This window comes from Perca flavescens, chromosome 19 (assembly GCF_004354835.1).
Source record: "Perca flavescens isolate YP-PL-M2 chromosome 19, PFLA_1.0, whole genome shotgun sequence".
NCBI classification, from domain to species: domain Eukaryota; kingdom Metazoa; phylum Chordata; class Actinopteri; order Perciformes; family Percidae; genus Perca; species Perca flavescens.
The window spans coordinates 12,212,760-12,237,747 of NC_041349.1; the positions used below are offsets into that span (position 1 = coordinate 12,212,760).

Consider the following 24,988-nt stretch of genomic DNA (forward strand, 5'->3'; position numbering starts at 1 on the left):
GTCATTTCAGATATATTTTTAAAAGGACATAACAAAAAGCAAACATTGCATAGAATAAACACAAGAAACGATCTCTCCAAAAAATTGTCTTCACATTATCATCAAGAAACAAAATAATAAATCTCATCTTTAACCTTGCTAATGTTTGTCTGCAAGTTAAGGACCACCGTTCTTTATTCTTAATTCAATTCTTCATTCTTTACCCATTCAAGTTGAGACATTTGATCTAACAGTGGCCGGACTCTGCACTATAAAGCTAAAGTGGTTGTAAACACAAATTTAGTGCAAATGTTAAGTCATTTCCAAAAAAAAGAGGTTATGTAGCAGCTTTAAAGTTCCAATCATCCAAATACGTAAACAGACTATATAAAGAAACTGTCCTCATGTTTAGTTTTTTTTCAGAATACAACTGATGGAAGCAATGGAACCGTTTAACTCACAGAAGGCAGCTATGGTATAATTTACACATTTATATGAAAAAAGATGGCAGACAGCAATTAGTTATGACCAACATGGCTTATTATACACATTGATGTGTAAAGCTGCTGGCGTTTCACTGGCCCAAAAAAAGTAATTAGTTGGTGTCTTGATCAATCAGAAACGGAGCCTTGAGAACTTTGTTTGGAACTTCTTGATGGTTTCTGGTAATGTTTCTGAAAAAAAGAGAAGGGAGAACACACACAGTGTAAGGCCACGAGAGTGTGTTTTATTGTTTATTTTTGTGTTAGTTTGTGTTTACCTGCAGGTTGTCGTAGTGTCTCTGGCTGCTGCAGTGGAGGTCCTTGGCGGTGCTCTCGTTCAGGTAGAAAAGAGAGCAGAGATTACAGAAATAGCCTGATTTGGGGACCACAAACTCCTGACCTGAAGAGGGAGACAGTAGAAAATTGTATCAAAACATCTGCTACTGGGTTTTTACATTAAGTTGGAAATTTGATAACGATCTGAATTTTCTCTGGTTGATTTCATACATGCACGGAGGGGAACAAGTCCTGCACTGAGTCACAGGCAAAGGAGTTGAGCCCCCGATCAAAGGCAAGCACAGCTTCAAATAAGTTTCCAGATATTTGTGGGTCTCACCGAGGGGGTTTTTGGGTTTGAATGGCGGCAGTTTGACGTTGATAGCGACACAAGGAGACTGAGAACGAGATCGCTTTGATTCAGGTCCAACAGGCTCCCTCCTCAGTTTACTCACAACTAAAAAAAGAGAAGGAACAAACAAACATCTTTAACGCTTTAAAAGCAATCATACAACAATTGAAAAAAAAAAAAAAAAATCCATGCATCAATGTTAGTCAAAGCCATAAATGATTAATTGCTTAGTCGATTGTCAGAATTTAGATAATAATCTGCAAAGATTTTGATAAGTGCTTCATTGTTTTAAGTCATATTTCAAGCAAATATGCCCAACCGTGCTAGTTCCAGTTCAAAAGTGAGATTTGGATGCTTTTCTTTGTATTCTATGATAGGAAAATAACATTTTAGGGAGATTAGGATAGCTTTACTGACAAAAGTAGCAATTTCAAGAGATGTATTTTTCACTATTGATTAAAGAATTAATCAATGATGGGAATAATAGTTACTTGCAGCCTTAAATCTAAAATAAGCATTTACAAGTATTTCATCCACTTTATCAGAAAGATGCATTTTCATTGGTCCAAAATACCAGCTCAATGTGGGCTTAGTGTATTCTCTCAGCTCTCTGTACCTTTGATGTCTGCCCTGCTCCGTCCTGCCTTCTTTTCCTGCTCTCCTTCCTCCACACATCCCTCCAGCGTCTGGTCCCCAGGGTGCTCCGGCTGCAGCTCCTGCCCAGCAGAGGCCGCCTCGATGTCAGCTGGGCTCGCTGCTTCCACCTCGGCCCTCTGGATCTCCGGCTGGCCGTCACTTGACAACGTAGACGGATCTGTGTCCAGTGAAGAGGAGGCATCGAGTGGAGTTGGAGGCAGAACCTCGGTGCTAGCTGGTTCCAACTCTTCTTCTCTCTCCTCTGTTGCAGTCACGGTTTTCCCTCTGGTAGATTTTCTCACTGTGGTAAAAGATAATGAATCGGTCGAGCAAACAAATGAAAAACAAACTGCAAAATAACGCTCTTTAATTAAGAGTTGTGTTTTTAGAGCTTGATCACTGGAAAACAGTGAAGTTAAAGATTGCCGTTTATGTCAAAATTATACATTTTGTATTTTTGAGACCCCAGAGATTAGATTTTGGGTAATAACATGACTGTATAAAAGATATGAATGTATGTGTGTGTGTGTGTGTGTGTATGTTACCAGGGGTCTGTCTGGCTCTCTTCTTGCCACGTCCTCTTGTCCTGGTTTTTACAGCTTCCTTTTCCTCCTCCTCCTCCACCGCTCCCACCTCGTCTAGCGTCACAAAGTTCAGACTTTCCTCTAAAACAGCTAAATGTTTAACCTCACCCCCACAAGTTTCAATGTTATATTGTCTAACAACATTAAATCAACTCAGATTTGATTGTGACTTTTTTGACACTGATCAACAAAAATTTAAAAAAGAGAAATTTTTAATTAATCACAAATAAAAAATAATACGTATCTAGCTAAGTGCTTACACCTTAATCATCAATGGTTTTGATCCTTTTTACGGCTGCCTTTTGAACTTTTAAGAGCAGGAAAGGCTTGAGACAATAATGATCCATTTAAGTAAGCCAGTTTCAGGGCTTTGGCACTGTACATGCTCACTCACTGGCAAGACTTACTGGGACACTTGGATGAAGCCATTGTTACTGTTATTATTTAACACCTGTGCTTCTCCTGCATGCCTGCTGTAAAAAGGGTCTACTGGTTTGAAATCACTCAATTGATAACAAAAGGAGACAGTCAATAGTTCTCTTGTGGCTATAATGCAAATATACTTGTGCCAGTATACTGTACTATGTATTGACAGAACAACACTCACCTGTATCATCATTGTGTTTGACGGTACATGAGGTTTTCTTAGTATGCTCTTCGTCTGGCTTCTCTTCCTCATCATCATCCGCTTCATCTAAAGTCACCAAAGTCTAGAAACAGACACAAGACATCTTTAGCATCTGTAACTGTAGAGCGGTTAGTGTATTTTTTTTTTTTTTGGCTTTAAGGTTAATATCTTGACCTTTACCTCTGAGTTTAAGCAGTCCTCCGATTCGTCCTCCTGGCTGGGTGGGCGGGTCTCCAGTGTGCTTTGCTTGGCCTCTCTGTCGTCCTCTTCTTCTTCTTCTTCTTCTTCTTCTTCTACGAACTCATCCAGAGTAACAAGTGTTTGCAGCTCCCCCTCCGTCATCTCCCCATCCAACTCTCGGCTCTCTGGCACTCTTTCCTCTCCGGCCTCATCTGCTCCCACCTCATCCAGAGTCACCAGCTCCTTGGCTTCTACCTCCATAACTGTGCTACCACATGTTGCTGTGTCTTTTTTTTCAGGTGTTGCCTCTTTTTTTATAGATGTTACATCTTTTTTGGGCAATCCTGCGAGAGATGCACTTTCAGTTTTTTGCTCGTCGCTGTTGTTAGAAATGTTCTCGTCTGACTGTGTGACTGTGGGGGGCTGATCGTTAACCATCTTGTCCTCCACAGAATGAAGAATCTGACATGTCGCTTCTTCTTCATCAGCCACTTTTTCAGATGCCTCTGTTTCACCCTCATTTAATATGTCGGTGTCTTTTGTAGTTGTTTTAATGTCTTTCTTCGGTCTTCCCCTTTTTCCTTTTCTTCTTGTAGCGGGCCGATCAGCCTTAACAAGCTCGTCTTCCAAAGAGTCGAATACTGCATAGGTAGCATCCCAGTCAATTTCCTCTTTTACATCATCGTCACTCTTCTTTGATGGTGTGCTCTCTTTTAGAGGGGCTTTCTCCTCTTTCTTTGGTGTTCTTTCCTTGTTTTGTTCCTGTGATTCTCTGGCAGGAGTGGGCCTCATTTTTCTTGGCATGTCCTCTTTTATTGTTTTTTCATCTGAAGTATCTTTCTTAGTGGCTCTTTCCCTTCTTCCTCTGGTAGATCTTGTCGTTATGAGTGGTTCTTTATTGGCAGTTTCATCCTCCACAGTTTTAGCCTCCTCTGGTTTTTCAGTTGCTTCTGTGAGATTTAATGTAATTTTATCCTCTTTCTTACCGCTTGCACTCCTTCTACCAGACATTTCAGTGGTGGCAACATCTTGAACCGGTTCTTCTTTAACAGAATCTATTATCTCATACACCATCTCCTCGTTGACCTCTTTGTCTTTTTTAGAAACTCCAGCAGTGGTGTCCATGTTAGCCCGTGTCTCATATCTTTTAACTGTACTGAGATGTTTCTTTGATGAGGCTTTGCAGGACTCTGCTGAACGCATTTTGCCTTTGACTTCGTCGTCCTCTTCTCCCGTCTTCCCTTCTCCGTTGTCAGATTTGTCGCCGGCAGGAATTGCTGCTTCCTCAGACTCTTGCTTTACTGTGGAACCATCATCTTGGACCTGGTGACTCTCCTCTTGACCTGTATCTGCTTGGTCTTGGGTAGCACTGTCCACCATTTGGAAAGAACTGTCTATTTCCATTTCACTGTACTCCCGTGGGAAGGCTTTGCCTTTATCGTCGACACTGTCCAAGACCTGAAAGCTTTCCTCGTGCAAAGTCTGGCCTCCCTCGGGTACAGTTGGCTGGACTTCAGAGCTGCCGCCTTGGTCATTCATCTGTTCATCTGTTTGTTCATCAAGTGAACCAAGGATTTGATATTTTTCCCTGTCGTCCACCTCCACCTCTGTATGTTTCCCATCCTCTTTGGTTTTCTTGCGGCCTTTGCATGTGTTGACATGAACATCAACCTCCAGACTCTGGGATTGGCTCAACTCTAATCCATGTCCCTGTAGAGGTGGATGTATCTCTGATGAGGTTTCTATTTTTGTCTCTGACTCAACAGTTTTTTTAGCAAAGCTCTCTGCTGACACTGTGTGGTCAGACATTGCCACTGTGCTTTCTGTGTCTTTTGCTTCTTCTATCAGAGGCTCAGAATGAGTCTCCACTGAAGCCTTGACTGTAGCCACTGATGTCATCTTATCCATTTCTTGTGCAGCGGAGGATGAGCGGGTTCTACACCCAGAGGATGCAGTATTTGATGCTTTGGCTGGAGATTTTGTCTTGCTATGTTGTGTTTTCTGACCAGGGGAAGAAGGGGAGGCAGCCGATGGTTTGGTAGAGGAATTGGTGGGCTCAGATGAGTCCTTGGATTTTTTTGGTGACACGTAGCTTGAGCCTTTAGCTGATTTTGGTGAGGAGAGTGAAGGAGAGGCTGAGCTCTTGGAGTATTTTGAATACCTCGTTGATGTCCGTTTGCCAACAGAAGACACACCTGAGCTTTGACATTTCACAGCTGTGGGCTCGGCTTTGACGTTGATGGTCTCCGGTTCAAAGTTTAATGTGATCTCACTGGAATCTTGTAGACGCTGTTTTAGGCTCTTCAAACTAAAATTACAAACAAAAGGATCGTCAGTCACTTATGAAAAAAGTGATGTTCTCACAAAATGGTTAAAAGAAATAAGAAATACAATTTCCAAGTTTTCATCCAGTGTCTCTGAATTAAGTGTTCAGTTATCTCCTGCTTTATGCCAAATACATGTCAGTGAATTGATATTTGTTACATAAAACCCCCCTCTTTTTCCTGTCAAACTTTTATGGTGCAAACTAAGAATGATTCCCATTATCAATTAATCTGAAGACCTTTTTTATCAATACACCAATAACCGTTTAGTCTATGAAACGTTTTTTTTGTCCCACCAGCAACCCCAAAAAACAAGTCAGTTTACAATGGTTTAAAACATTGCACCTGCCTACAAGTAATAACAGTTAACACATTGATAATTGACATGCTTTTGCAACCTGACATAAATCAATTATAAAGGGATATACTCACGACTCAACATACAGAACTTTAGTCCTGGAGAGTGAGAAAAAAAAGTTGGTCAGTTTAGGTTAAGTCAAATATTAAAAAAAAGCATCAACACACAGAGGCAACCTGCTTTAACAAAGACTGTCGGAGGAAACACAGACTTGAGTAATTATACAACTTATTTAACCCCATTTCATACCCCTAATTTTAAAAGGACACATGCGTACCAAGCTGCTCTATTCAAAGAGTCTGGTGAGCAATTGTTGTATTTCTCCACCACCTTGGTTACACCGCTGGAGTCGGCCATCTCAATGCATATCTGAGGTAGAACGACAGTCATGGTCAAAGAGAGAGAAACAAACGTAAGAATCTTATCATTATATGTGAAGTTAGTTCATTCAAGATAAATGGAAATCAATGAAATTGATTAAAATATTTAGTCATGATTAATCACACGATTGATTATACTGTAGTAAACTACCCTGAGGTAACTGTAAGTGTGGTTAAATAAATTGTGAGAGAAGCCAGTAATCTTTGTTGGGTGAGTGCAGTGGTGCTGCACTGCTTCCTGATTTTCCAAAATATGGAGTGGCCAGAGCCCCAAATCATAGAACATGCGTGCATTCATTGCGCGCGGAAACAAATGGTGCCGTTAAAAGGAATTTGCATTAACTTGTTATTATCGTGTTAATTTTGACAGCCCTATTTAAGACATTTGTCAATGAAATGTATATCTCTTATTAATTAAGGCCTTTTTTGGAGGAAACTAAATTAAAGACTTTTTAAGGCCTAGATAGTGCAGTTCTCTCAAATTTTTTTAAATTGTTTTTGTTCTTGTACCCTGTTGGCGAGTGGCAGGAAGCCAACAAAGGTCGCGATGGACGCCACCTCTTCTATGACCATCCTGACGACATCCGCAGATGCCTCAGAAACCTCCACACACAGCAACCGCTCCTCCAGAGACGTTGGCTCTGGAACTCCCTGAAGATCAAGAAATAGTTTGTGTTAAAGAACACAGATCCAAAGATGAAGAGCTGTTTTCACTTGACAAAAGATTTACATAAGTAATTAATGACTTACAGCGTTGCTCCACTTCATCAGAGTTGTGTACATCCTCTCCTACAAAAAGATTACAAGATAGATTGTCACAGATGTTGTCCCCAACAGAGCACTGCGCTCCTTGAATGCAGAGTTACTTGTGGTTCCTAGAGTCTCTAAAAGTAGAATGGGAGCCAGAGCCTTCAGCTACCAGGCTCCTCTCCTGTGGAACGAGCCTCCCAGTTTCGGTTTAGGAGGCAGAAACAGTCTCCACATTTAGGAGTAAGCTTAAAATTCTCCTCTTTGATAAAGCTTATAGTTAGAGCTGAATCAGGTTTGCCTTGGACCAGCTGAGGGACTTCCTTTGACAGTCTGAGCTCCTCTTTCCTTTCTCTTTCCCTCTGTGTGCATTCAAGTCCCAGTAATGCTTGTTTCTAACTTAGCTTCTGGGAGCTTCTTACCCAGAGTACTTATGTTTTCCCGCCTCTCAGATTTCCTTGGATTGGGGTGGCACCTGAATCATGTTTGCAGTTGCTGCCTGTTAACTTTTCTTTTCTCCACCTGTACCCTATTTTCCGCAATTCTAGTTTTGGTTGAAATGAACAGAGTTTACCGATTTACATGTGAAAATATGTTGGCTCTATACACACTAAGAGTATTGTTTTTTTAAATGGAGTCTGGTGGGTTTAGCGCTAGCGACCTCAGAGCTGTTTCTGGTTAAAAAAAGGTCTTAAATAGGTTTTAAAAAGGCCTCTCTCTGTAGGGATCCTTTCCATAATGTTGTCAGACACGTATAATAATAATCTGAGCCTGTCAGTGGCAAAAACAGCCCTTTTAGTGGACAAAATTGATGATGCACATTTGCCCTATTGGCTTACATTGCAGCCTGGTCTGCGGCTGTTGCTCACAGTGTTCCCCCTTAATACTGGACAAATTTCCAAGATTGTTGTTCCCATCATTCACTTACACACAAAAACATAGGACAATAGGGTTGATCAGGTGAAAACCTCTGAAATTACCCATTAATAAACTCATTACATACAGAATTTTTCGTTTCCTATTTTATTCTAAAAAGGTTCATCTTTATCCTGACACAGTCAGTATGTTTACATGCACACCAGTAACCGGGGTATGGTCTTACACCGGGTTATGCCAATTCTCCCCATATACATGAGCTGGGAACAATGGGAAGAAGGACGGAGTAACTCTACCTCCCGGTACAGTAGGTGGCACTCTGCCAACACACAACTGGCTTTTTCTATGTCAACATTACACCGATTGGCCTCTCAATTACTAAAATTTAACAACTTAATGTTTCATTTACGTATTCTTGTCACAGAATAGGAACGCACAGTGTTCTCGCCAGACGACTGACAACTTGTTCGGCTCATTATATCAGTAATGTTAACCCTCCACTTTTTCGCGAGACACAACGCTGACAGCCTCGGAGATGGACAATCTGTTTAACTATCTCCCGATGTCTGCTGCTGCCTTGGCGGGGAGTAAAACAGATGGACCGCAGGCTCCATACTGCCGATGGCCCACTAATTTGGGTATCACTGTTTAGTTGTATGATGTCATAGCAATGACTACGACTCACAGCGCTGACAGATTTTTTTCCTGTACAATGCAGTTCAATGCTTCAACTGATCATACTCCGGTTAAGGTGTATACATGGAGGAATACCACTAAAGGAGTTCTCTACCTCTGTTAACCGGGTTATAAGAACTCTGATATTTACTGGGATAAGGTGTTTACATGGCGTTTGATCAAATCGGGGTATTGCCTTAACAAATATAATCTTTTATTTAAACTGTATGTAAATGCTCTAAGTGTTACAGCCCAGGGCGCTTCCTTTTGAGTTTCTCCCAGTGTCCATACCTCACTAGATTCGGGATACATGTGTTCCAAGACAAAGTGAACACCAAGCGTGCAGCCATTGATAGAAAATGGATATGCGATGTATTCTCTGACAAAAGCGCAGCACGTTGTCCAACAGGGAAAAAACACAAAGCCCTGGAGGTGAGGAAAGGGAAAACAATTAAATTAAAATAACACAGCTCCATTTAACTAGTAAAATTGCAATTACAACAATGTTTGTCCCGTTTGTCCTTGTAACAGTCAGTCTACTCCTTACCCTCCTCTGCAGTGTTAAGACTGTAATGTTGTAGTACAGGGAGTGAAGGTTCCGTTTGGGAAAATGCCACCAGACCAGTTCGGCCACATCCTCGTACTTGTAGTTTTTTTCTGGCAAACCGGTCAACATGATTGTCGGGATCATGGAACCACGAATACTGGCCTTCTATAAAAATGTTCAAAGAACTAAGTTAAATTCATCAATCCTCATTCAACCGTATAGTAAATTTTGATGTCGGATCAGATTGGAATATCAGATGTGCAAAAACAAGATCATATATGAGAATGCATTGTTTAAATAAATGTCAACAAGATATAGGGTGGTATTATATGCAGATGTTTGGTTCACTCTGAATAAATTAAGACAACTTAATGCATTTTCCAGAAGCCCTGATATGAAATAGAAAAAAATTGCTATTTGCGTGATCAGTCACAATGGAGTCGGAACGGGCACGACAGAGGCAGGGCAGCAATAAGTTTATATCTTGGAAATTCAAACAGCATTTCACATTAAAGAACGAACAGGGAGAATGAAATACAGCTAACTGTGCCGTGCAGCCTCTGCTTCCCAGCAACCAACCTCCTTTCAGCGTCCAAATTACTCCACTTTAAACCTGAAGAAGCATCTTAAAGTAAGTTATTTTTTTAATTAGCCAAGGGTAGTCGTCTGCTGTAGTTTTACTGGTCACCTTGCTATTTTAACATTGACGTGTGACTTTACATTCTCCTAGGTGCTGATTTACTAGCTCCAGAGCCGTTTAAAGACTGACTAGCCCCGTTTGACATGCTAACTAACGTTAGCTAAAGTTAGCTTGTGGTAGTTTAGACCACGGTTAGATTTTTGTAGTATGCAGTTCGGGACTACCAATACAATAATCTATCTGCTTGTTCAGGTACACATTCAGCTAGTTGGAATAAAAAGAACACACCATTATAGGCCTGTTTAGTAAGCTGGATGTGATAGCTGCATTCCTACACTTATAAAACGCAATTCAATGTGGAAGTAATCCTGAAGTAATCCAAGTATTCAGAATACGTTACTCAGATTGAGTAACGGAATACGTTACAAATTACATTTGTGGGCATGTATTCTGTATTCTGTAACGAAATACGTTTTGAAAGTATCCTTCCCAACACTGCACACTGTTAACAATATGAATAAGTGCACCCTGTAAAACCATTTGTATCATATTTGCTACGCAAGTTTTTGAAACCTCTATCTCATCAAGTTGATCAATAATTTCCTTAAACACCTGTTGTATATAATCTGATACATGTATTCTGCCCTCTAGTGGAGTATCATTCCACTACAAGCAGTGAAAGGGATTTTTTTTTTACCTTTTCAAAATGGCTGCTGTCATTAAATCCTCCACACACTTTTGGCAAGGAACAAGTTGCTAATTTTCATATAGTTATGGTAAGAATAACATTTATGTTATTACTATTTTTTTAAATAAATATCTTCTTTATTGAAACAATGCATAATCACCTAAAAATTAATTATTTATATTATAGTTAAATCGTGTTAAAAATGTGTGTATCAAATTTGATACTGCGGGGATTTAAGGTTCTTTATCCCTGAACTTTCAAGTCACATTTTTGTAATGTAATCTACATAATGCCTACCACTATACAAACACACACTATTTTGATGATTTAATTAATGTAATTAATGACTAAAATGCCATCTTAAAATACATTTTGGGTATTTTCAAAATAACAATAACATAATCGCTATGCTATATCGACCAATTTGTGTATTTAGATGTGAAAAAGACTAGAGGAAGAAGAAGTATATTAAAAATGTCATTAGCATGATAGTACAGTACATGGCAAATCAAGTGACATGGAGCAGTTAGGGGAAGATGATGAGGAGGAGGAGGAATGGACTCCTAAGGTTATGCATGATAATGGAAGTTCAGATATGAGGAAGACTATCCAGATGAAAGTGTAGCCCATACAAGCATGGAAGTTGAGGTCCCAAAAACAACAAATTTTTGTACCTAAAATGAACATTGTTGTGAGTAAAACGTTGCCCAAAACGGCCAATGTATCAAACATGATACAAAAAATATATCATAAACAAAATCATATGGCAAAAAAAAAAATTTGGAATTTTGTAATAAGGTTTAATAAACATATAAATTCCAAAAAATTAGAATTTTCTGGTTATTTTATCATGTGTCAGGCTTTACAGGGTTTTAAAGTCAGTTGATTTGATGAATTCGGCTCTGCTTCCGGTTTGTCTCCAGTGTCTGGAGCTTTTATTTGTTATTTAAAGCCAATAGAAGTGTTGCAAAATGTACTTTGGCAGCCGTTATTATAGCTGAAAAGTATTGTTGTGCCGATGGACGATATCGAGAGCCACCAATGCCATGTGTGATGCCATGCCCCTCGTGGGCACTGGACGGGAAATTGACAACTGCGTCGGTCTTAAGGTCTTAAACTAGCAAAGACGCTTGCGTCTGGCTTTGCTCCACTGTACTGTCGTTACACAGCTCACTGAGCTCTGCTTGACGGCACCGTAGCTAAGTGAAAGTGGGTCAAGTTGTAATTTACTGCTTCTACCAGCAGGTGGCAGCATAGCCATATAATACTGTCTATTTACAGAGGGCATTTAAATGTATGTCTGATCGTTTCTATGTTAACTGTTAGCCCATAGTAGTAGAAAGAGATATAGTAAAATAAAAAGTGCTTAAGAGTTGAACTGAAATGGGCTTACCTCAATGTCTTCCTCTCTTCTGACTGTCAGGTAATCTTGGAGTTAAAAGTGGGCAAACAGTTAATTTACTGAATAATTTATCATAGTAAATTTGGTACCATCAAACTATTAGGTGTAATTTAGATCCCATAAGGTGACTTGTCACAACAATAATGTAAGAAAGTCTCTCTTACCTGGGATGATGAACCAAGGAGAGATGGTAGGGAACAAGAAGGGACTAGTTCTCATTGTGACCCAAAAAGGTCCAATGCTGCGCTGTGGAATGCCAAATTTTATTGGCAGCACAGTTGCCCCAGCAACAGCATCCTGACTGTCTGGCAGAACGTTCCAGCGAAGTTTTGGTGCTGTACAAACAAAAGAATGAACCAAATGTCTACAGCGGCCTGCAGTAGTTGTGTTTTTAATCTTCATCATTAATATGTATTTTGTCATTTCTTTCTTCTAATTATTATATTGTAATACTTTCCACTATATTCTTGCCAACATTTAACGCCATTTCATTTATAAAAGTTCTTCAAATGCGGCTGCACAGACTGCATGTGTTTCTCCAACTTTTTCTGATGCCGGTGAAGATGGTTTCATAGTGGTGACAAAGTGAAGCAAGTTGGAGAAAGACTTGGTAGTTTTCTTTTTAGTAACAAAACATCTAGCAAAGAATTAATCAATCAATCTAACTTCAGGTAATATATCTCAGACAGGAATCCATTAACCCCTTGCATCAACTAACTTGTACCAAATAAAAAAAAACTTTTTTTTCTCCCGCCCACTAAGACTTACAACATAATGCATCGCCGTTGCACGGTATTTTCAGCCTGTGGATTTCGTAGCAAGGGGCTCGTTTCAGAAGACTGAGCCAAACTCCGAGCCGATCAGCATCGCAAATGGATATAAATTCTACAAACACCTTCAACCCACAAGCACGCGCACACAAACACACAAACACACACACACACACACACACACACACACACACACACACACACACACACACACACACACACACACACACACACACACACACACACACACACACACACACACACACACACACACACACACACACACGTGACAGGTAAGACCAACAAGAAGTCTTTTTTAAAAGCCACTTAAATGGACATACTTGTACGTGTTTGTTCATACCTTGTTGAGGAGAGGCAGGAAGTGCTTAACAGAATTTATTTTTTCCAAATCTTCTCTGAGCTGGTTGGACTCACACCATGAAATGTTCTTGATGAAGATTGTTTTCGATCCATCGTCACATACTTTCTGCATCAAGAACAGGAAGAGAACATCCAAACCATAAAGTTGACAAGAGGAAACAACCATTCTGCAATGTTGCAAGTAGTTGTGTTTTCTAATCTTAATCATTAATATTTTGTCATGTTTTTTCTTCTTCTAATACAATAGGTATTGTAATACTTTCATTATATCATTCCCAATATTGTATAGTTTGAAAAGAGTGAATGGGAACAGTTTTCTTTTATGAGAGACAGACACATGCTGTTTGTTAATGAACATGCAATGACAATAAAAGGCATTAATTTGATTTGATACATGAAAATATATACAACACAAGACATTATCCTATCCTTAGAGCTTCCTGTACTCCCTCACTGTTTTACATCACTGTTAATAGTTTCCAGTTTTTATTACACTGCCCGTTGAAAATGTGCCTGTTTTGTGGTATTGCTGCTTGTAGAATTCTTCAAAACCAAAAATTGTACCCCAAAATTACTTACAGAAGGACCCCAAACCACTTAATATGCAACTCCACTGTATAGCCTACTACTGACTTACAGTGTAGGCTACTTCTACATCAGAGGAAGAGTGACATTGTACTACTATATTTACCTGACAGAGAACGTTGCAGATTCAGAATTTAATCACACAATATCACAATGAAAATGTAGAGTAATCAGACATTAGCTTCATGGACTCATGGCAGTGCGCTACCCACCTGGCTTGTTATGAGAACTAATCAGCACCTATCTACGTTAATCAACCACCAGAACCGGACTGTTTATGTGCGTGTAGAGAGAGAGAGAGAGAGAGAGAGAGAGAGAGAGAGAGAGAGAGAGAGAGAGAGAGAGAGAGAGAGAGAGAGGTGGTGTTGTCTATGTATGATCGAACACAGACACACATACATACAGATACGCCTCGCTTTATTAGACAGATATTGGTGGGATTAACACAGGCATAAAAATGTCTTGAGACAAGAGTGGCCGTTTACACTTTGTAACACACAAAGTTATATTTAGAATTTCTTTTAAAATCCAAGTGTAACTTGGAAAACTGGATTATTTTTACCAACAAGATAAAAGCAGTTTATAAATGAGGAGGGATTGAGTGTGTTTCACTTACATGACGCATCAGCTTCATCAGCGATTTATAAAACCAAAGCTAAAAGAGAAACATCAGAGTAGGCAGTGTTAAAATCATAGACTGTAGTAAATATGGGTGTAGTCTCCATGACGTCACCCAGGTTTCAGTCACGTGGATGACATTTTCCCACTCAAAATTGGATTTTTGCCGAAAAGCAACTAGTTTGCAGGGATGTGAATGAAGCCTATGGTCTATGCTCTCCTCCTGTAACAACAGCCACCTGTCACTCAAAGCGGAACTCTCTAAATTATACAGTTTAGAGCGTTCTATTTGAGTGACAGGTGGTTGATCTCACAAAATATAATTTAAACAGGTGAGTTTTAAAAATAATTGTCCCCCATAGAGTCACGAAAAGGGGAAATAAGTTAACCGTTAATAGCCGTTTTTTTTGTGCAAGTTTTTTTAGTTCAGCTGTAGAGTTAGCCATTTTAACATGGGGGTCTATGGGGGTTCAAGTGGCCATAAGAGGAGTTGCAGTTTTTGGCAATTCAACGTTGGCTTAATTTTTCAGCACCAGAGGTTGCCACTTGGTTAGTTACTTTGCCACAATAAACCATTCTCACTTAATGCCTATACACTCAATCCTCAGAGTGTATACATTTTATTTATTCATTTTCAATAATAAAATCTGTCCAGCAGAAACCCAAACACATTTAGCTATTAGGGGGACATATAATCAAGGTAAAATTGTGATTTAATTTGTTCCCTTTAACAAACGAACATTTATACAAATCAGTCAATAATAAAACAGTGTTTTTTGCTTACCGGTGTCATTGTAATGTTGTTGACCATTACACGGAAACAAAGTTTGGACCCTTTGAAAGTAATGTTATACAATTGGGAGGCTTTGAGCAAGGTGTAAACATCCTGGGCTTTTGGCATCACGACAAAGGCCTTAGCAAAAAACCAGAAACAAAAATGAATTACTACTTTTATTTACTAAGTACTTTTGCAATAGCATTTCACATCTAACAGTATGGTTAAAATAGGTAAAATACGCTGTTATATATACACTATTGGTGCCTATGTGAAAATCATAATATGCAAACATATGATAATGTATGATCCAAAGGATGTTCAACTGCAAGTTCAAGTTAAATGCAATTTTACAATCTTTAAAAAGAAATTTAAAGATTGCAAAACACGCATGAAAATGGAAAAAGAAAAAAAGGCATTACAATTGTGCAATGTAAAAAGGAACAAAACAAAACAAAAAAACATCTCAAAATCCACTTAAGAACTCATGTTCAACAGCAGAAACATGCAATAAATAAACGAAACCAATGCAGATTTACAACCCGGTACCTACCATGCAAGACAGAGGAACAATATGGAGGTTGTCATCTGTATACTGAAACCCAAAGGGTATGAGAAAATCAGCAAGATCCTTTTCTGTGTAGCAGCCGTTGTAATACTCCGGCAGGTTGGTTATGAGCAACTGCTTACGACCATGTAGCTTATACTTTAAGAAAGAGAGAGAGGAAAATAATTAGGAACAGTAATAGTTAGTTTTAAATTAAAGATTAAGACAACAGCATATGTCCAGAGGAGGGTTGTATAATGTGAAATAAAGTGTTTACTGGGATCCCGTTTGGAAATTACAACATAGGCCAGATGAATGATTTTACTAAGCGTGTCAGTTTGTGGCAAATAAACCCAGGCTGCAAAAAAACTTGTAAATGCTGCAGTACGTCATACAAGTTATTCAAAGAAACCTACTTCTGGTTTTCCAAATAAACAGCTTTTCAGCTTGAGGCACTCTGTGTAAAAGAGACCAAAAACATGTAAATCAACAAAGTCAAAGACAACAGAATACTGATCACATGCAGACGTTTTTTAAAGGATTTCTTACTTATTCTGAATGGACGCAGGCAGGTTTTTACCCTCCCCCATTTAGCGGGACGGGTACGTGCATTGCATTTGGAGGCATCACTGATTGACGCTGCATTCACTGCAGTAACAAGACCTGATCAAATAATGATAATGATCAAATAAAATTAACATGAATATCAGTATTTGAAAAGATCATCTTTTATATCTGTTGGATCCAGATCAACACCCAAAGGTAAATACTTTATTTCATAAGCCAAAGCCTAATTTTCCTTAATTTCTGAAATCTGAAACAATTTCTAAATTACCTTCTTAACTAAAAAATAATTGTGAAGGTGAACCATACATGTAAGGTTTGGGATTCATTTTAGTATTTTCTAACTTGAAAATAAAGAGTAGCAGGTTGGATGAATGTCCTAAAAATAACCCTATGCAAAAATACATATACACGTTTCAACTGCTGACTGCAGAGGAAGAAGTCACATCAGCAGTGGAGATCAAAGTAGTTAGTGACCCCTCTACCCCCAATTGCTTCTGCTTCTTCATTAGCCTCATGATCAACAGTTGAGTTTATGGCACAAACATATGGTCACAATGTCTCCTTCTGTTACTGAGTTTCAGCGTAGAATAATTTCCACAAGTGTTTTTGCCGTACATTATGTCACAGTGAAGTTGACCTTTGACCATATGGATCTAAAATGTCATCACGTCATTGTTGTATCCTATTAGACATTTGTGTCAGATGTTGTCGTAATTAGTTTAGGATTTCTTGAGTTATGGCCAAACACACACTTTGCCAGTGTTGCGTCTTTTAGTGAATGTTAATAGGGTCAGTACTGACATATTACACATGAGGGGGCATTTTTGTGTGACGCTGATTTAATCAGGCACAAGCGGCAGGTGGGAGAGATTCATTGAGGAAGAGACTTGTGGAAGAGATATAGATTGACTGCAGAGGAAGAAGTCACATCAGCAGTGGAGATCAAAGTAGTTAGTGACCCCTCTGCCCCCAATTGCTTCTGCTTCTTCATTAGCCTCATGATCAACAATTGAGTTTATGGCACAAACATATGGTCACAATGTCTCCTTCTGTTACTGAGTTTCAGCGTAGAATAATTTCCACAAGTGTTTTTGCCGTACATTATGTCACAGTGAAGTTGACCTTTGACCATATGGATCTAAAATGTCATCACGTCATTGTTGTATCCTATTAGACATTTGTGTCAGATGTTGTCGTAATTAGTTTAGGATTTCTTGAGTTATGGCCAAACACACACTTTGCCAGTGTTGCGTCTTTTAGTGAATGTTAATAGGGTCAGTACTGATATGTTACACATGAGGGGGCATTTTTGTGTGACGCTGATTTAACCAGGCACAAGCGGCAGGTGGGAGAGATTCATTGAGGAAGAGACTTGTGGAAGAGATATAGATTGATTCCAGAAGAAGGAAGACGAAAGCGAGCAGGATGGAGGCTGAAGATGGAAAGCCGCGCCACCACACGGAAAACATTATTGGAGAGACACAGAAAAAGAAAAGAATGTTTTCTGATCGAAATTACATTTTCTTGTTTCCCAAAACACTACTTTTGTAAATACACCTTTTGAAACCTGAACTACACACAAAGGAGTGGGTTGGCGGATGAGGCAACGAGAGATGCTGGAGCTGCTCAAGGAAAGGGAACAAGCCGGCACTCCCGGCGCCAGCAGCTCAGGCTCCGAAACGCGAAAAAAAAAAAACAGAGGTTTGGTGAGTCAGTTCAAAAGAATAACAATCCCTCTAGAATTTGGAAAGATATACACCAGCTTAGGTCTCACTCCTAAGCTGGTTTACAGTAGGGGTGTAACGATATATCGTGGTACGATTTATCGCGATGCAAAAATGTTACGATATGTATCGTAGAGGTATGGCGATATTATTATAATAAAAAAAAAAATTATTATTTTTTTTTTTTTTTACTACCACGATATAGGTGCTGACACACATACCAGACGGCAGAAAAGCCAGTCGAGATGATCAGTCGCGTCCCCGAGGTCCAAAAAGCCATAGATATAGAACAATATGCAAAAACTGCCTCGGGACACCTCAAAAAGACGAGAGGAGACGAGACGTAATACGCCTCCATAACAGCAGGCGGCGCTAATCTGTATTGTTGCCCAAGAAATGACAACCGGCAGCTTATTGGACGAATGCGTCACATGGGTTTGTTTTCTCCGGAAATTGAAAGCCAGACTGTCATGGCGGCTTGTCAGAATACAATCTCATATTGTACTAAAATAGTTCACTGAAACGTGTTTCTGAAATCATTTTAAGCGAGAAATAGGCCATGCAGTTGCTGAATCTGTCTTCATTTCAGCTCAACAAAGGTCAGTTTAAAAGATTTTCATCAGATTTTGAGAGACTAGTCACCTCATTCTGCTCGCCATTTCCGGGTGAGTCCCGACGGCCCTGCCGCCGACCAAACATGTCAGGTCGGCCAAAATGAACGCCGACAGCCCCCCAGATTGACAACGGCACGGGACACACCGAACAGATTCGCGTCACTGACCTCGCCAAACTGTAACGGCTGTTTACATTCACTGCATTCATGCTCCAATGAATAGGATATGACGTCTGACTTTACATACAGAAGGTTAAACTAAATCTTGATTTATATTGAAGTATTGTACATTCTTTAAGTTGTATGTATAACAAGACAGTTATTGAACACTGTTAATTTTAAATAAATCTGTTATTTGATTTTCAGTTAAATGTTTGTATTTTTTTTTCAAAATATCGTGATACATATCGTATCATGAACCCAGTATCGTGATACATATCGAATCGTGAGCTGAGTGTATCGTTACACCCCTAGTTTACAGTATATGTTAATTCTAACATTCTCTAATTCTACTCTCACTCTCTTCTCCGGGAACCATCACCTTATTGTGTGTCCCTATGAACCTGAGGGCTGTGTTGTCTGAAGCTTACTGCTCCTGGTAGAGTCTCCCATGGCAAAGTGGTCTCAAGTGAGGGGCCAGACAAAGAATGGTTCAAAAACCCTATGAGTAACGAGGAAGAGGTAGAGTTACCCTGCCCGGAGGAAGCCCAAGGCCCCCTTCTGGAGCCAGGCCCAGATAGATCTCGTCAGCAAGCGCCGGGTCGCCGGAGGATGATGGGGCATTGTTGTCAAAATCCCTGGTGGAAGTTGCTGAGGTAGTCAAAGAACTTCACAGTGGCAAAGCCCCGGGGATTGATGAGATCCGTCCAGAAATGCTGAAAGCTCTGGGTGTGGAGGGGCTGTCTTGGATGGCACGCCTCTTCAACATTGTGTGGAAGTTTGGACAGTGCCTAAGGAGTGGCAGACTGGGGTGGTGGTTCCCCTGTTCGAAAAGGGGGACAAGAGGGTGTGTGCCAATTACAGGGGTATCACACTTCTCAGCCTCCCTGGTAAAGTCTACTCCAAGGTGCTGGAAAGGAGGGTTCGGCCGATAGTCGAACCTCAGGTTGAAGAGGAACAATGTGGATTCCGTCCTGGTCGTGGAACAATGGACCAGATCTTTACTCTCGCAAGGATCCTGGAGGCAGCCTGTGAGTATGCCCATCCGATCTACATGTGTTTTGTGGATCTGGAGAAGGCGTATAACTGGGTCCCCCGGGAGATACTGTGAGAGGTGTTGCAGGAGTATGGGGTGACGGGGTCCCTTCTCGGGTCTATCCAATCTTTGTAAGACCAAAGCGAGAGCTGTGTCTCTGCAGTAAGTCAGACTCGTTTCAGGTGAGGGTTGGCCTTCGCCAGGGCTGTGCTTTGTCACCAATCCTGTTTGTAATATTTACGGACAGGATATGGTTTGCAGTTTGGTGGGCTGGGAATCTCATCACTGCTCTTTGCAGATGATGTAGTCCTGATGGCATCATCGGCCAGCTACCTTTAGCACTCACTGGATAATTTCGCAGCCGAGTGTGAAGCGGCTGGGATGAGGATCAGCACCTCTAAATCTGAGGCCATGATTCTCAGCAGGAAACCAATGGAGTGTCTACTCCAGGTAGGGAATGAGTCCTTAGCCCAAGTGAAGGAGTTCAAATACTTTGGGGTCTTGTTTGCATGTGAGGGGACACTGATGCGTCGGCGATTGGTCGGCGAATCGGCGCAGCGTGGGCGGTATTACATTAAATTTATCGCACTGTTGTGACGAAAAGGGAGCAGAGCCAGAAGGCAAAGCTCTCGATCTACCGGTCAATTTTCGTTCCTACCCTCACCTATGGTCATGAAGGCTGGGTCATGACCGAAAGAACGAGATCCAGGGTACAAGCGGCCAAAATGGGTTTTGGGTTTTTCCCTTAGAGATAAGGTGAGAAGCTTAGTCATCCGTGAGGAACTCTGTTCCAGGCACGTCCAGCTGGGAGGAGGCCTCGGGGAAGACACAGGACTAGGTGGAGGGATTATATCTCCAACCTGGCCTGGGAACGCCTCGGGATCCCCCAGTCAGAGCTGGTTAATGTGGCTCGGGAAAGGGATGTTTGGGGTCCCCTGCTGAAGCTGCTGCGCCCGCAACCCAACCCCGCATAAGCAGACGAAGATGGATGGAGGTCTCACTCCCACGTTAAATGTACACACGCAGGGAGAGGAAACAATATAATGAATGTTAGCAGCTAGGTTAACCTTTAGAAGCGGTGTTTTATTTGTTCAATCTCCAAGGTTTGCATAACCTTATAATACCAGTGAAAGCATGTGAATGATACACATAAGAGGCCCCAAAATGGGGCCTTGGGGAACTCTGCATGTCATGTTTTTCTCCTCAGATGTCTAATTACCTATAGACACAAAGTTTTGCCTGTCCTTTTAGTATGATTCAAACCAGTTTAGGCCAGTTACACACTGCCTGCGTGGCATGAGCGTGGTGTTTCTGTTGCATGTCAGCTGCGTGGATTTTTCTGTCTTTACACGCCAGAAACGTGTCTGATGCGGTGCTGCTGCTGCTAGCCTTGTCTGGACACATGTTTTAATTGATAAAATGAAATACCATGTTAAACATAAATATTTGATTTGATTACAGCAAAGACAACGTCGGGAGTATTGGCGGCAAAATAGGCTACAGAATATTTTGTTCTGTATTGACAGGTGCATATTAGAAAATCGATTTTTTTTATTACATTTATATCTGCATTTATATCAAAACCTAGAGACTTTCAAACATCAACATGTCATTTATTAATATGTGTTTGTGTCTAAACAACATATAAACATCTTTTCCAATTCTATTTTGCCTGGAAACGCTTCCAACACGCTTGTGTGTCGCGTGACAAATAGGCGTCGGAGCTGACACGCTCACGCGACGCATCCAGTGTGTAACCGGCCTTAGTGCTGTGCCAGAGGTCCAACCCAGTTTTCAAATCAGTCTAGTAATTAGTTGTGATCAACCATGTTGAATGTAGCACTTAGATAAAGTAAAACTAAGACTTAAATTTTGCCACTGTCTGTATTTAAGTGGATGCCGCTGAAGAGCAGTCTCTAATGTGGTGTGGTCAAAAGCCTGACTGGAAGGCATCAAAGCAGTTGTGTAGTGACAAGAAGTTGTTAAAATGTTGAAAACACATTTTTTCAAATATTTTACTTAGAAAAGAAAGGTTTACCAGCCTATATTTGCTTATTATTGACGTGTCTGGATTGTTCTTTTTCAGGGCTTGTGGGCAGACACCTAAGAGAAGAGACCGGTTTACAATTTCTAGAAGATCTAAGGCCAAAAAAAAAAGCCTGTTGGGAAAATTGTAAGCAGCAGCAGGAGGATTTCAGATGTTTTTTTATGTACTCTCAGTGTTTGTCGCATAATTCCTTTGCCATAGGATCAACAATGGAGTCCGTGGCAATCTCAGTTCCATGTTTCTTACCGTCCTTCATTGCTACGCCATTTGCGGCCATAGCACTTGGTCCTGCTGTGGTGGGCTCAAAAATGGTGGATCCAACAGGTTCACTGGTTTGCAGAGCAGGTTGTGACAGGTCGAGGGTGTCTGGTTCAAAGTTTAGTGTGATCTCACTGGAATCTTGTAGAGGCTGTTTTAGGACTGTTTTAGGACTCTTTGAACTAAAATTACAAACAAAAGGGTCATCAGTCACAAATGAAAAACTGACGGTCTCACAAAATGGCTAAATAAAGCATTTGTTAAAGAAATGAGTAATACAAGTTTTCATCCAGTGTCCCGGAATTAATTGTTCAGTTATCTCATGCTTTATGCCAAATATATGTCATGAGTTGAGTGGTTTTCTCTTCCTGTCAAACTTTAGGGCTGCAACTAACAATTATTTCAATTATCAAATAATCTGAAGATTATTTTCTTAATACACCAATAACCGTTTGGTCTATGAAAAAATTGTGAAAAATGCCTGTCACATTTTCCCAGAGTTCCCGTTGACGATGTCAAATGTGTTGTTTTTTTTTGTCCAACCAGCAGCCCCGGTAAAAAAGGTTAATCAGTTTACAATGATTTAAAACACTGCATCTGCCCGCGGGTAATCACAGTCATCACATTGATCATTGTTATGTTTTGACAACTTCAACATGTTTTGTCGCTGTCGTAACCTGACATAAATCAATTGCAAAGTGATATACTCACAACTCAACATGCTGAACTTTAATCCTGAAGAAGAAAAAAAGGAGATAGTCAGATTAGGTTTAGGGGAGAATGGCAGAATCCAATATAAAAGAGCATTAACAAACACAGAGGCAATCTGCTTTTACAAAGACTGTGGGTACTAACTAACTAATTTAACCCCCCTTCATACCCCTACTTTTAAGGACACATGCGTACCAAGCTGCAGCTCTATTCAAAGAGTCTGGTGATCCTATAATATCATATCAAATACTCAAATAAACAAACAGAAAAAGTAAAAAAAAATAAAAGAGACTAACTGTTTTTGGAGAAGTTTGCAGCTCTCAAGGTGAAGGCTAGTTTTCTGATGGGAGATCCAATCCTAGTATTCAGAACAACGAACACACACCATAAGACAGTTTGGAGCACATTAAAAACTATTTTAAGGGACGTCCCGATCCTGAAGTCCCAACTAAAACTTATTCTTAATACATTTAACTTGCGCAAGTGAGTCTTTTCTCTCAACAACAAAACAGTTCTCTTTAGGATCCCACCCCCCCAACCAAAGAATATAAGTTCCTTCTGGACAACGAAAACTAAACTTAGTGATGCCTCTTGTGCTTAATAGCCAATCTTTGATTTTCTTTGTGTTAATAATGGCCTGTAAGCTGTTTTTTTCTGGTGGAATCACAGAAGAAGTGTGGAGAATTGGAATAACCCACTTCTGTAAAAACAGATGAGAGTAAGAAAGACTGACTTTTTAACTTGTAGCAAAGGGCTGGCAAGCTGCAAGACACACTCTAACCTACACTGGTGAGTGGCCGTGCCCATCTTGGTTTGGAAGTGCCGACATCCAGGCAGCCTGGCGGTGCGTCTGTGACGCAGGGTGTGTGATCAAAGGCAGTGATCACTACAAGCTGATGTACATGATTGGAGTAAGGTAAACGGGGTGAATGCCGATTCCCGATCAGTTAAAAAATGCCGGAACCGGCTCTGATCCGATACTGTGATAAGGACATCCCTAAACATTTTAGATGTTGAAATAAACAAGCAACAATTTCCTAAAGGGAGAGAAAACAGAGTGCAAACTTCCACTCACCTTCATACAAGTAAGTTCTTTGTTACACAGACTACAGGTATGAGGAAAGATTCTCGGTGTGGCCGCCGCATAGTCATGCATCGAGGCTGCCGTTGGCAGACCCTTGGAGACTGCCCTCTTTTGCCTGTTGGAAGGTGGTGGTGTCAGATGAGTAAGGTTCACCAGGCCCGGGATTGGCAAAGGCAGACCTGGAGGAATAGCATTGGGGTGAGGACCACCAGGGATAAACAGCTGACGTTGCATGGCATTAGGGATGCTGGGGATTTGAGAAGCAGGGGGAACAGATGTCTCAGCAGAAAAACTTGAAGGCCACATCGCTTGCTATGTCTGCTGTATCGGATGCTTCTGTGTCTGCTGCTGTTTTATCTGCTCAGTAACTGTTAACCCTTGTCCTTGAGTTTTACTCTGACCCTTAGTGCCACTGGCGTCATTACTGTCAAAAAGTCCATGTCGGCTGGGATGCACACAAGGGTACAGATAGGCCTGTCACCATAACAAATTTAGCTGGATGCTAAATTGTCCCAGAAATGATTGCGATAAACAATAATATTGTTGTTCTGAGACCATTTTCATCTAATATAATGATAATGGCATAATAATGCAGGTACACCTTTTCAAAGATCAATAAACTTTTAGTTCTAAAGAATATTTAACACTGGAACTGGAAGACATTTTAAATATCCACTATTATGAGTCTAATCATAATGATGGAAAGCCAAAAAAGAAAAGGGAAAGGGAAAGGTGGCGCTTGTGTGTGTGTGTGTGTGTGTGTGTGTGTGTGTGTGTGTGTGTGTGTGGTGGGGGGGGCATGGGCACAGAGGGGAGGGGCTGTGTTTGTGTGTGCTTTGCTTGTTGTAAACCAACCAATCAGCGTGCAGCTCATCTAAATATTCATGAGTATACCATATAAGGGAGAAAACATCTTGTTTCATTCTAGGGCTATTTCACAGGGTTGCATAGAAAAGCACCCGGGCCATTTTCAGCCCAACCAATGTTACATACCTTATTCGGAGACCTTAAGGAACAGTCTGAAATACCCTATATAACCATTCGATCACCCCTTTAAGAAACAAACATCTAGCAAAGAATTAATCAATCTAAATCAAAGTAAAGTATCCCAGATGGGACTCCAATTGACACCTTGCATCAACTTACTTACAAACTGAAAAACTAAACTTCCTAGGCCTACATCTATTGTGTACATTTTTTTTTATTTCCCAAAACAGAGACTTACGTAGTGATGTACAGCTGGTGTATGGTACTCCCAGCCTGTGGACTTCGTAGCCAGGGGGTTGTTTGAGGAGACTCAACCAAACTCCGAGCTGATCAGCATCGCGAGCGGACTCAAATTCTATAAATACCTGGAAC

The 24,988-nt window shown here is 40.6% G+C and overlaps 1 protein-coding gene across 1 annotated transcript in view; it reads right to left on the bottom strand.

Moving 5' to 3' along the window:
• znf638 (zinc finger protein 638) overlaps positions 1–24,988 on the bottom strand; it is a 36,499-nt gene continuing 11,511 nt past the window's right edge. Inside the window, exons 10-36 of the mRNA XM_028563977.1 lie at positions 24,855–24,981; positions 23,621–23,808; positions 22,842–22,903; positions 22,546–22,569; positions 21,823–22,016; positions 15,980–16,093; positions 15,847–15,887; positions 15,437–15,589; positions 14,893–15,021; positions 14,107–14,145; positions 12,886–13,011; positions 12,523–12,649; positions 11,919–12,089; positions 11,746–11,780; positions 9,025–9,189; positions 8,769–8,903; positions 6,930–6,968; positions 6,690–6,830; positions 6,077–6,168; positions 5,874–5,897; positions 3,118–5,425; positions 2,917–3,019; positions 2,271–2,363; positions 1,706–2,026; positions 1,078–1,194; positions 740–861; positions 1–653 (exon numbers count right to left, since the gene is read on the bottom strand). Of these exons, the coding sequence (XP_028419778.1) occupies positions 591–653; positions 740–861; positions 1,078–1,194; positions 1,706–2,026; positions 2,271–2,363; positions 2,917–3,019; positions 3,118–5,425; positions 5,874–5,897; positions 6,077–6,168; positions 6,690–6,830; positions 6,930–6,968; positions 8,769–8,903; positions 9,025–9,189; positions 11,746–11,780; positions 11,919–12,089; positions 12,523–12,649; positions 12,886–13,011; positions 14,107–14,145; positions 14,893–15,021; positions 15,437–15,589; positions 15,847–15,887; positions 15,980–16,093; positions 21,823–22,016; positions 22,546–22,569; positions 22,842–22,903; positions 23,621–23,808; positions 24,855–24,981 (5,253 nt within the window). The 3' untranslated portion in view covers positions 1–590. The remainder of the gene's footprint in view (positions 654–739; positions 862–1,077; positions 1,195–1,705; positions 2,027–2,270; positions 2,364–2,916; positions 3,020–3,117; positions 5,426–5,873; positions 5,898–6,076; positions 6,169–6,689; positions 6,831–6,929; positions 6,969–8,768; positions 8,904–9,024; positions 9,190–11,745; positions 11,781–11,918; positions 12,090–12,522; positions 12,650–12,885; positions 13,012–14,106; positions 14,146–14,892; positions 15,022–15,436; positions 15,590–15,846; positions 15,888–15,979; positions 16,094–21,822; positions 22,017–22,545; positions 22,570–22,841; positions 22,904–23,620; positions 23,809–24,854; positions 24,982–24,988) is intronic.